Below are 11,510 nucleotides of genomic sequence, written 5' to 3' on the forward strand. Positions count from 1 at the left end.
TTTCCCTCTGTGCCTTTTTCCGCAGAGTCTCTCTCTCTCTCTCTCTCTCTCTCTCTCTCTCTCTCTCTCTCTCTCTCTCTCTCTCTCTGTTTGTGTAGAGGTAGAATGAGTGAAATTTAAGTGTTTCTCTCCTCCCTCCTATTCTAAATGTATTTACATTAATCCTATCTCTCCCGTATTTTTGTCTCCCTCTCTTTCACACACTCACTCTACCTCGCTCTGAGCACTCCTTTATATTTCATGCCTACCAGGGACTGTCATAGGGTGACCAATAAGTCTGTCTCTCCAACCCAAGTCCAGAAAAAATTACTGTTATAGGGTGACCAATAATTCTGTCTCTCCAACCCAAGTCCAGAAAAAAAAAATTGGACCGATTGCAATACTTTCATTACTAGTATAGCTCGCTATACTGTAAAGTAATAGAAAGTAAACTAGGTTTCGATAAGTCCTTCTATGGGGTCAGACAGACACCGAAGCGAATACAATAGCCCGTCCCTATACCTTTTTATTACTATCGAAATAATAAAGGAAGGACGGACTAAAAATTAATTACTGTTATAGGGTGACCAATAATAATTCTGTCTCTCCAACCCAAGTCCAGAAAAAAAAATTGGGCCGATTGCAATACTTTCATTACTAGTATAGCTCGCTATACTGTATAGTAATAGAAAGTAAACTAGGTTTCGATAAGTCCTTCTATGGGGTCAGACAGACAGACAGACACCGAAGCGAATACAATAGCCCGTCCCTATACCTTTTTATTACTATCGAAATAATAAAGGAAGGACGGACTAAAAATTACTGTCATAGGGTGACCATTAATTCTACTATCTCTCCAACCTAACTCCACAAAAATCCTTAAAGTCCACTCGATACAAGCAAATTCTAGGTGACTCTTATAATTTAATTTCCTAGAATAAGAAGTGTGCTTTAGACTACTTCAGAGGAAGGCTCAACTTTGACAAGTAATCTCAAAATTATGCCCGTTTGAGTTATCCGCTTAATTTCCTAACTCGTTTCAATTACTTAAAACTTCAGGTACCTAATACCAAATTAATTTTAAGATGTTTTTTCTATTATTATTTATTTTAATAGGCACTCTATAATGCCTTCCCCCCCCTTTCCCTTTCAAATTTTCCAAGTTAGCCATTCCTGGAATTCCAAGACCTTTTGGTGTCCGGCCCTGACATCTGACATGGTATCACAGAGTGTTGACATTACATTCAAGATTGTGTCACATATCTCATTATACGTGTGTCTACCATATTATCTTCCCTGTACGTTCCTTATGTACGCCTTTCACTATTATAGGAGCTTTGAAGAAGGTTAATTTTCTTTCCTCGTCTTCTTCTTTTTCTTCGCCTTTTCCCGTGTACAGACGGGGTCGGCGTTTTTCGTCAGCCTCTCAATCAGCCCTAACTAGGTTGATTGGACGTGAGCACACGTAATTTGAGGGAAACCTTGTAGGTATATTATTAACGAAATATTATGGAAGAACTTTGAACCACATCTCTCTGAACCCCGATGAGCTCACGTGACATGATAGTAGGTAGTGTGTTCCTACCAACCTTTAGTGTAAATGCTAGAGTGCACAGTGTATCAAAAATGTAGTGTAAAAATGCTGACTTTAAAACTTACTTCTTTGTTTTCACATCAGGGAAAGCGTTCAGTACATCCCATCGTTCTGTCGACAGCAGTTTCTTCTCGAAGACAATAGCCGCCAGTTTGCTGATGAGTAAATGACTCGCTGCTGATAGCAACATGGCCATGGTTTTGAACGGGAACAGTTGCTGCTGAAGCTGGTAGTCGTACCAGGGGTATTTGATTAGAGCCGGGAGACCCAGGTTTGGTTCTCCACCTGGAAAAAGAAATGGTGTCGTATTAGGTGACCTGCGTCCAAACTGCAGTCGACCAACATCGACATCGCTCGGTCTTCTTCATGTGCCTTCTCCATGTCGGAGGTTTCCAATCATGAATGTCAGGAGAAAAAAAAGATGTTGGTGGAATCAAAGGAAAGCTTATAGTGTGAACTGTGAACACTCCTTTACAGCAAAAAATATAAACAAAATAAGTAGTTATAATTAGGTACTTAAATCTAAAACAAAGCCCACTAAAACGGTGTTTTCTACCGAGACGAAATTGTGATTTTTGGAAATTACCTTTAACGCGGGAAAAACTCGTACCTGTTATCCTGAGTAGAATCCCTATTACGACCGACGACAAACATCCATAACTGTTGACATGATTTGCTCCGTGGACGACGAGAACTAACTGCGGGAACAAAGTGACGTACACAACGTCCGAGCACACAACAGACAAGTAGTAAATACTGGCCCCAGATAGCGCTATAGAGCAGGATATTACAGAGGCCGCTAAGATCGATAGGCGGAGCACCCACATCAGTTCATACTCTGACGCCTGAAAACAAAAGTCATGTTTTCATAGAGAATTACATATTTCAACTTGATGGCATAGAGTGCATAGACCATTTGACACTATTATGAACCCATTTAACACTATTATTATCGTGAACACTGAACGTGAAATTGCATCAGTGTTCTTTGTTAAGTTGCAAGCACCAAGAATCCCATGGCAAAATTTTGCTCATTAATTTTTTGGTCCCACTAGCTTTGAGCCCTGATCGGCCCCTTTTACAGAATCTAGACATTCTAGTCAAACTCAAGGTACAAAATATACAAACCTTGGGCCTGAACGACTGATGATAAATGTTCCTCGTGAACATGGAACCGGAGCCCAGAATGACGGAATCTGCCGAAGACATCACGGACGCCGAAACCGCTCCGAGACCGAAGAACGTCACCCAGCCTGGCGTCAAATACCGGAGCACCAATGGGAGCACAGAGTTTGATTCGGTCATGTCGAACGGTTTATCGTAGCCGGGGATTTTACTCCAGTCGACGAACTTGGCGAGTACACCAATGATGGCCGCCGGAATGACAATGAAGAAACATGCGGTGGCGGAAATAAGCGACACGTTTACCGCGTCTGTGGAACTCTTGAGAGATAGAATGCGCTGGAAGTAACTCTGGGAAGAGAAGAACAGTTAGATATGAAAAGACATACGGGATATACAGATTACAGGATTAACGCTAAACCACTAACCCACTTTGGGCTTTTACCTAAAACGTAGATGAAAAATGTCTGAAAATGGACAAGTAGAAGGAGTCATAATATCTCATAATGAGATTTAGCTTTGAGCTGGAATATCAATTTTTCAAGAAAAAAAAAAAAAAATTGTTTGTTGTTTTTTTTAAAGAGGTTTGACAGAGGGAACTGTAGCTGCTAAGGTCTTATCGTCCCGAAATCGAAGAAAGAAAGAAGACAGGATAGGAGAAAGCCAGCCGTTCCGAGAACGAACATTCTCCCATCAGGATAAAATCCGCCCCGGGCGGGAATCGAACCCGCGGCCTAGCACTTACAAGGCAGACGCACTACCAACCAAGCTAACTAGGCTGGCTTTTGTTTCAATGCAATTTACAGGCACATATTAGTCCACCTGGTTCTTTTACTTACTTGGCACGGTATTCCACCTAATATTAGAATAATCATTGATTCGGTCCACTGCGGATAGAATTTGGGCTCCACATGCCCCAACCAATCTATTTGGGGGGACGGTAGGGTTCCATTTGATTGTATAGGGTAATCTTGAGCCGTCACGATGGCAAATGGAACAGATATCAACTGAGGAAAGAAACAAGTTGGGGGTTTTAAGAACCCTAGTAAAGAACATGGAATATACTTTTACAGTAAGTTGTCATGCAAGAGTGTGTCAAGTTTTACAAGACAATAGGCCCAGTAAAAGAGGATCAGTTAGTTACAAAATTAGCCCCATGCAAATCCCTAGAGGGACTGTAACAGCGAAGATCTTATATTGTCCGTGATCAAAGAGAAGGTTGATACGATAGAAAAAAGCTGCCGTTCCGAGAAAGAACCTTAGGGCCTAAGGTTCTTTCCTTAGGGACAAACGAGAATCTGTTTAAAATAAAGCTCGCCCAGAGCGGGTATCTAACTAACCCTTTCCCTAGCACTCATCAGGCAGACGCGATTCAAGTTTCTAAAAGATCTAATCTTTCGCTTACCAGTCCAAACACAATGAATATCAGCTGCAACACATCCGTATAAGAGACACTGTACAACCCACCAGAGATGGTGTAGTGCGATTCAAGTTTCTAAAAGATCTAGTCTTTCGCTTACCAGTCCAAACACAATGAATATCAGCTGCAACACATCCGTATAAGAGACACTGTACAACCCACCAGAGATGGTGTAGGCGACGGCAAACATAGTACTGATAGTGACAGACAAGTAGTCACTGATGCCGAGAATCACCTTGAGGGACACCCCTGTAAAGAAAGCAGGCGGACTGCTGATGGTAAAACGGATGCGGTCAAAATCAGGTGATGGTGAAAGAAAAAATAGGTGTTGGTGAAAGAAATAAATAGATGATGGTGAAAGAAAAAAATATGGTAAAAAAAGTGAGAGTGCTTTGAACAATGCCATATTGTATAGTCTAAAATCTGTAGGAGCAATTTTCAGTTGATTTAGGTGAGCTACAATGTGCGTGATGGGTGACCATCTGGGTAATCGTGTGCTAGTTTCCCTGGCCCGCTTCACGCTGGGTGAGGTTACTGTGAGAAGACGGGTAGTTTGTCGATAAACGGAGGGTAAAAACACCAGTCACTACACAGTCCTAGCTGAGCAGTGGTAAAGCTAAAAACCTTAGCAGTACCGTTAAGCTAGCCACTCACTATCAGGTAAACCTGACAGACGGACCTCTTCAGCCGTTTTTTTCAAAAAATTCACTTGCAAAAACTTTTATTAGAACTTATTTCAATCACTGTTCGATCGATCTGTTTTGATCCGCGATCTGTTACACGTCCAGCCTCGCACTAACACCAAGTGATTCTACATTACAACAAGTGGTTTATAACCCAGGTGATGGTGAAAGAAAAAATAGGTGTTGGTGAAAGAAATAAATAGATGATGGTGAAAGAAAAAAAAAATATGGTAAAAAAAGTGAGAGTGCTTTGAAAAATGCCATATTGTATAGTCTAAAATCTGTAGGAGCAATTTTCAGTTGATTTACGTGAGCTACAATGTGCGTGATGGGTGACCATCTGGTAATCGTGTGCTGGTTTTCCTGGCCCGCTTCACGCTGGGTGAGGTTACTGTGAGAAGACGGGTAGTTTGTCGATAAACGGACGGTAAAAACACCAGTCACTACCAAGTCCTAGTTTAGCAGTGGTAAAGCTAAAAACCTTAGCAGTACCGTTAAGCTAGCCACTCACTATCAGGTAAACCTGACAGACGGACCTCTTCAGCCGTTATGGTAAAAAAAGTGAGAGTGCTTTGAACAATGCCATATTGTATAGTCTAAATGGTGCAATTTTCAGTTGATTTAGATGAGCTACAATAATGTGCGTGATGGGTGACCATCTGGTAATCGTGTGCTAGTTTTCCTGGCCCGCTTCACGCTGAGTGAGGTTACTGTGAGAAGACGGGTAGTTTGTCGATAAACGGAGGGTAAAAACACCAGTCACTACACAGTCCTAGCTTAGCAGTGGTAAAGCTAAAAACCTTAGCAGTACCGTTAAGCTAGCCACTCACTATCAGGTAAACCTGACAGACGGACGTCTTCAGCCGTACCTGTCAGGTCTACCTGATAGTGGCTGGCCTTAGCTTGCTTACCCAGAGAACTTAACACGGAAGACAGATAGAGCATATCCCCGAGAAGAGCTGGAAGGAACAGGAGGCTGGCCTTAGCTTGCTTACCCAGAGAACTTAACACGGAAGACAGATAGAGCATATCCCCGAGAAGAGCTGGAAGGAACAGGAGACCACCAATTCGACGTCCGTATGTCTTCTGGAACGGGTCTAGCATAGTGATGTAGCCAGCGTCTCTCATAGGTTTGGCAAATATGAGCGCCCCAGCTACCAGGGTCAGACTGTAACCTACTGGGGCTTGACACCAGAGGAGACCCGTTGAGAAGAGACTTTCGGCCGTTCCAGTGAAGTAGCTACCGCCGCCCCATGTGGCTGTAAAACAGGGAAAAGGGACTTTGAGATCCTGAAGAGAAAAGTTTTGGGTCTCAACGTCATGATGTAAGCGTCACCGCAACAATTTCCTCAGGAGGGTTGAAAATGAGTTAAATGAAAAATGATTATGATGTTTGATATCTTTGTTAAATAAATAAATTTATGAGTATCTACCTAAATAGGTACCTAATAACTTCATTTCAAATTACCCACCATTTTTCTATAGGTAATAGATTTTAAAGTTTAGACTATGGCACTATGGGGAGCAAGTTCCCTAAACAATGGACTCAGAAAATAGGTAAATACACATTTCGTAGAAAAGGCTCCTTAGGTAGGTATTTTAATTTTAATGTGTTGAAAATTTAGCTGAAAATTTGTAAAATAAAAAAGTTGATATATTATAATTACCGATCAAGGTGAGTACTCCCACGATTTTGCCAATGCTTCGTCCCGCCAACATAACCTCTTCTTCGCCATGGTTCTTCTGTTTAGTCCCGGCCCAGATACCCACTACTAATACGATGGAGTAGAATGTGAGTATGCCGGCGATACCATACACGTCAATCATCCTGGAACCTGTCTGGAACAAATAAATAGGTCAGCCTAGTTTAAGCTTGGAGAATAGAATAGAATATACCCTGCTTATACTGCCAGAATGAGACTGAAAAGTCCCTTTACTCCCGCAGTCTAAGCAAGGTCTCATGTATTTGGTACAATATTTTCAAAAAATAAATTACAATAGACCCTTGCTTAAATTAAAAAAAAGAGAAAAAAAAATATATATATATGTACCTATATAAAACTAAAGCTGAAAAAGGAGAGCAAGAGAAAGAAAAGGATGGTCTGGCTCGGGGACTTTGATGAACAGCGAGGATACCAGCCTGAAATTTCCCTTGCTAAAGATTTTTTTCTTTGCCTAAAGAAAGAAAAAAAAAAGTCAACCCAAAAGCGATCACCCTATAGGGCTGATTGAGGGCTGGCGAAAAACGCCGACCCATCTAAACACGGGAAAAAGTGAGGAAGAAGTAAGCTTGGAGAAGCGTTAGGTTGCGCGTTCGATTCCCACCCCGGGGTGAACTTTGTCTCAAACAGAAGAGGTTCGTTGGCTTTCTCCTATCTTGTCCTCTTCTCTCTCTCTCTCTCTCCGTTTTAGGGGGTAGTAAGACCCTAGTAGTTACAGCAAATCTCTTAGAACAAATCAAATTGATCAGACATGTAAATTTGTAGCAGTAAGTAACAAAGAGGAAGATATTAGGTAGATCTTTCAGGATGTTTACATAAATGAGTCAGTCATACTTCTTAATCTGCGACTCACCAAGCGCTTCTGTATGGCCCTTGGCAGCTAAGACGTTTTGTCACGGGAGTTGGTACTAAATGGTAGCACTAGTGGTTCTGTGAACTGTAGACCTCACTCAGATCTTTTGCCTAAGCTGAGACTTTACCTATAAAGTCCTTTCATATCGACCATTGTTGTTTAACTTGGTACCTAATAGGTATTTGAATTTTGGACAAATGTAGGATTTAGAAAAATGTCCTAAAACATAGACCTCACTACCGTTAAGTCTAATATGGCCAAACATGTTCGCCTCGGCATCAAAGTGGCATAGGCATACGACTGATAGATATCTGATACTCTGTTAATCTATTTATTGTATCTAGGATTGCGACGTTGCCAAACTCAGATCTTTTCAGATCTTTTGCCTAAGCTGAGACTTTAACTATAGCGTCCTTTCAAATCGACAATAAAATTGTTGTTTAACTTGGTAGGTACCTACCTATTTGAATTTTGGACAAATTTAGGATTTAGAAAAATGTCCTAAAACATAGACCTCACTATTGTTCGATCTAATATGGCCAAACATGTTCGCCTGAATCGCCTGGGCATCAAAGTGGCATAGGCATACGACTGATAGATATCTGATACTCTGTTAATCTATTTATTGTATCTAGGATTGCGACGTTGCCAAAATTACAACAGAGTTAATGTTCTCCATGTTACATGTGTGCTCAATTGGCAACACTTTAACCCCTACAGCCCTTGTTTGAAATTTTTCCAAGAGTGTTATCTCATTTTTATATGAAGAAAAAAAGAAGATAAATTTACTTTAATGTTCAAAATGCTGATTTCATGTTAATTTGAACCTTTTTTTATGAACAGTTAGGTATAACCTATCTATATTTATAAAACAGTAAACCCTGACTCATTCATTCATAATCAACGCACAGAAGAAACGGCTGGACCGATTTTGATGAAACTTCGAGAATAGTTTATAAAACTATATTTATAAAACAGTAAACTCTGACCCATTCATTCATAATCAACGCACAGAAGAAACGGCTGGACCGATTTTGATGAAACTTCGAGAAAAGCTTCCTTTTGATTTGAATAGGCCCACTTAGAACGGATTTTCCGAAACTCGCAGTGGTTTCCAAACTATGACCAAAAAACCACTAAAAATCGTTCATAATCAACGCACAGCCGAAACGGCTGGACCGATTTTGATGAAACTTCGAGAATAGCTTCCTTTTGATTTGAATAGGCCCTCTAAGAACGGATTTTCCGAAACTCGCAGTGGTTTCCAAACTATGACCAAAAAACTACTAAAAATTGACCCATGGCTAAAACGGGCGGGTCAATTTACATGAAGTTTGTAAGTAAGATCGATGTCTTGCCTTTTAGTAAGTAAAGGTATCCAAAGAATGGATTTTTCAAAACTCGCAGTGGTGCCCAAAATGCCAAACATTCGGCCATGCCTCAGCCACGCGCAAGCGGGCGGAGCCTGCTTGTTGTAAATAAGTACATACATACAACATTTTTTTTTTTTTTTTTTTTTTTTTTTGTTATAAAATTCTAGGCATTCATAGGAATGTAACCTAGCTATAATCCTAGCTTATCATGTCACCTAATATGATTCTAGTGAAGTACCTACATAGGTTATGTATCTAGGTATATTTTGCCTAATCTGAAGCCATAAAGTAAATGATCATAGCAAAAAATGTGATAACCTGATAGCTCTAGGCTAGGTACTCACGTGCTGTAAATACAGGGTGTACGTTAAGTTTTGGACGCCTTGTATATTTGATCACAATAAGTTTAGTTTTTCCTTTTCTTCTCCTTCCTCGCATTCTCCCGTGTTCAGACGGGGTCGGCGTTTTTTGTCACCCTCGCAATCAGCCCTAGGTGATTGCTTTGGGCTGACATTTGATTTTGGCTACAAAATTTTTACGAATGGATGCCCTTCGCACTCAAACTTTGCTATTTAGAAGTTTAGAACCTATCTTGAATCAAATAAACCTATAATCTATCTTAAATAAACAACAGCACGGATCCCCTGAGCTGCAACTGAAATAGGCCTTACAGGTCAATTTCTCCACCATAAGTTTGCTGTAGTTAAATTATTGTCAAAATTACATACCTTGGCTGGGATTGAACCCACGCCCTCCTGTTCACCAGGCGAGCACCTTGACCACTACACCACCGAGGCAGGTGATAGGCAGGATCCCCTGAGCTGCAACTGAAATAGGCCTTACAGGTTTCTCCACCATAAGTTTGCTGTAGTTAAATTATTGTCAAAGTTAAATACCTTGGCTGGGATTGAACCCACGCCCTACTGTTCACCAGGCGAGCACCTTGACCACTACACCACCGAGGCAGGTGATAGGCGTTTATCCGTACACTTTTATTGGTCAAATAATTTCCATGTGGGATTTTTATCTGTCAAACTAAACAATCCATTTTTACATGGACTTTTTTTTACTTTTTTACATGCCTTTATTACCTTGAGATCTCTACTGGTTTTTATGTTAGGGAGGCTTTGGTACAATCTTGTTACTTTTTTATTCATTTTTAGCCCATTGCCTTAAAATTAATACCTTTTGAGAGTTTTGAGTAAATTTCACAGGGACAATCGACCTAAAACTAGTTAGATAAGGTAGGGACACTCATTTAGAATTAAGATGCCTTTGCATCATACTTTGGATTGGCATAGAAGAATATTCTGCAATACATTTTTAGCTAATAAGCACTGGACTTCTGATGCAAATAGATAGGGAATAAAAGCATGTACCTATTTAATACCTATCTGGTATTTTTAGTTTTTCAAAAAATTCACTTGCAAAAACTTTTATTAGAACTTATTTCAATCACGGTTCGATCGATCTGTTTTGATCCGCGATCTGTTACACGTCCAGCCTCGCACTAACACCAAGTGATACTACATTACAACAAGTGGTTTATAACAGGTGACCTTATCTCCGCGGTGTAAGCCAGATCACCTTGACATTGTGGTTGATCTGCAAATTGCGGGTTACACGACTCCTCCCTATGAACTTGCTTTACCTCGTGCAACTTCTTATCTCTGCGGTCTAAGCCAGATCACCTTGACATTGTGGTTGATCTGCAAATTGCGGGTTACACGACTCCTCCCTATGAACTTGCTTTACCTCGTGCAACTTTCACACGTGCGCAACTTTATGCTGGCCACTGACGATCGCTCCAAATGGAGTGGGGTGGAGTGATTGGAAATAAATTTCATGCAAGAATCTTGCTATTTAACTTGCTATTTTAGGTGAGTCGTAAGTACGGGATGTGACAGATTTTTCACCAGTAGCAACCTCCTTGGCCGATGGGTATCACACTAGGCTTGCACACAGGAGGTCCGGGTTCGATTCCCGGAGGGGCCGAGGTTTTTTTCCGGCTTTGTGCTTGGAGTTCGGGGTGCACTCAGCCTCGTGAGAACAATTGAGTAGCTACTTGATTCGAGTAGCGACTAGTGGCGACAGTACCCATGTAAAAAGATTATTGAAACATTGAAATTGATTGCAAAGGAGGCACTTCGTAATGTTGTGATATCCACAAAAGTTGTGAAAAAGCTCCGCTTTACCACAAAGAATTTGAGATTTGATTTGATTTTTCACCAGCAACAAAGGGCGTGACATATCAGATCGGTGTAGTTTTAGGTGCTGAATAACGTGGAAACATTCGTTTTTCGTAATAAAGAGTCCAAATAAATATACATCACTTTCCTTCCTATAGGATAAGGAAAGTAAAAACTGACCTTTGGACAATCATACTCATAACTAGGCTTGCCAAATATCCAAAATGTCGATTCGGGACGCGAATCCGCGAACATAATTGCCGAATCCGCGAACATAATCGCAAAATCCGCGAACAAAATCGCCAAATCCGCGACCATAATCGCCAAATCCGCGAACAAAATCGCCAAATCCGCGAACATAATCGCCAAATCCGCAAACAAGATTGCCAAATCCGCGAACATAATCACGAAATCCGCGAACATAATCGCGAAATCCGCGAACATAACCGCGAAACCCGCGAACATAATCGCCAAATCCGCGAACAAAATCGCCAAATCCGCGAACATAATCACGAAATCCGCGAACATAATCGCGAAATCCGCGAAAAAAATCGCGAAATCCGCGAACATAATCGC

The 11,510-nt window shown here is 40.9% G+C and overlaps 2 protein-coding genes across 10 annotated transcripts in view; one reads left to right on the forward strand and one right to left on the reverse strand.

The window, feature by feature from the left end:
* LOC103518544 (high-affinity choline transporter 1-like) overlaps window positions 1-11,510 on the forward strand; it is a 26,036-nt gene that overhangs the window by 4,518 nt on the left and 10,008 nt on the right. The window lies entirely within an intron of this gene.
* On the reverse strand, window positions 1,615-10,281 carry LOC103518543 (high-affinity choline transporter 1-like). Of its 8 annotated transcripts, XM_026830307.1 has the most exons (10): window positions 10,125-10,281; window positions 9,697-9,780; window positions 9,474-9,530; window positions 6,466-6,637; window positions 5,794-6,057; window positions 4,216-4,364; window positions 3,535-3,702; window positions 2,702-3,046; window positions 2,184-2,418; window positions 1,615-1,858 (listed from the first exon to the last, which is right to left on the reverse strand). In XM_026830307.1, the coding sequence occupies exons 4-10, from the start codon at window positions 6,623-6,625 to the stop codon at window positions 1,635-1,637; spliced, it is 1,545 nt and encodes a 514-aa protein (XP_026686108.1). In that variant the 5' UTR covers window positions 6,626-6,637; window positions 9,474-9,530; window positions 9,697-9,780; window positions 10,125-10,281; the 3' UTR covers window positions 1,615-1,634. The 8 variants fall into 8 exon arrangements, with proteins under 8 accessions (XP_026686108.1, XP_026686109.1, XP_026686103.1 ...); XM_026830308.1 differs by lacking the exon at window positions 9,474-9,530 and having other exon boundaries at window positions 6,466-6,633; window positions 9,642-9,780; XM_026830302.1 differs by lacking the exon at window positions 9,474-9,530 and having other exon boundaries at window positions 9,642-9,780.

This window comes from Diaphorina citri, unplaced genomic scaffold, assembly GCF_000475195.1.
Source record: "Diaphorina citri unplaced genomic scaffold, Diaci psyllid genome assembly version 1.1 scaffold2241, whole genome shotgun sequence".
NCBI lineage: Eukaryota > Metazoa > Arthropoda > Insecta > Hemiptera > Psyllidae > Diaphorina > Diaphorina citri.

What these genes read in the sequence shown, in the direction of transcription:
- LOC103518543 (XM_026830307.1), bottom strand. Translation starts at nt 6,625, where the DNA reads ATGATTGACGTGTATGGTATCGCCGGCATACTCACATTCTACTCCATC. An exon ending in GGGAGTACTCACCTTGATCG is followed by an intron (nt 6,058 to 6,465) that starts GTAATTATAATA and finishes CCTGTTTTACAG; the next exon opens with CCACATGGGGCGGCGGTAGC. An exon ending in GATTCTACTCAGGATAACAG is followed by an intron (nt 1,859 to 2,183) that starts GTACGAGTTTTT and finishes TTCTTTTTCCAG; the next exon opens with GTGGAGAACCAAACCTGGGT.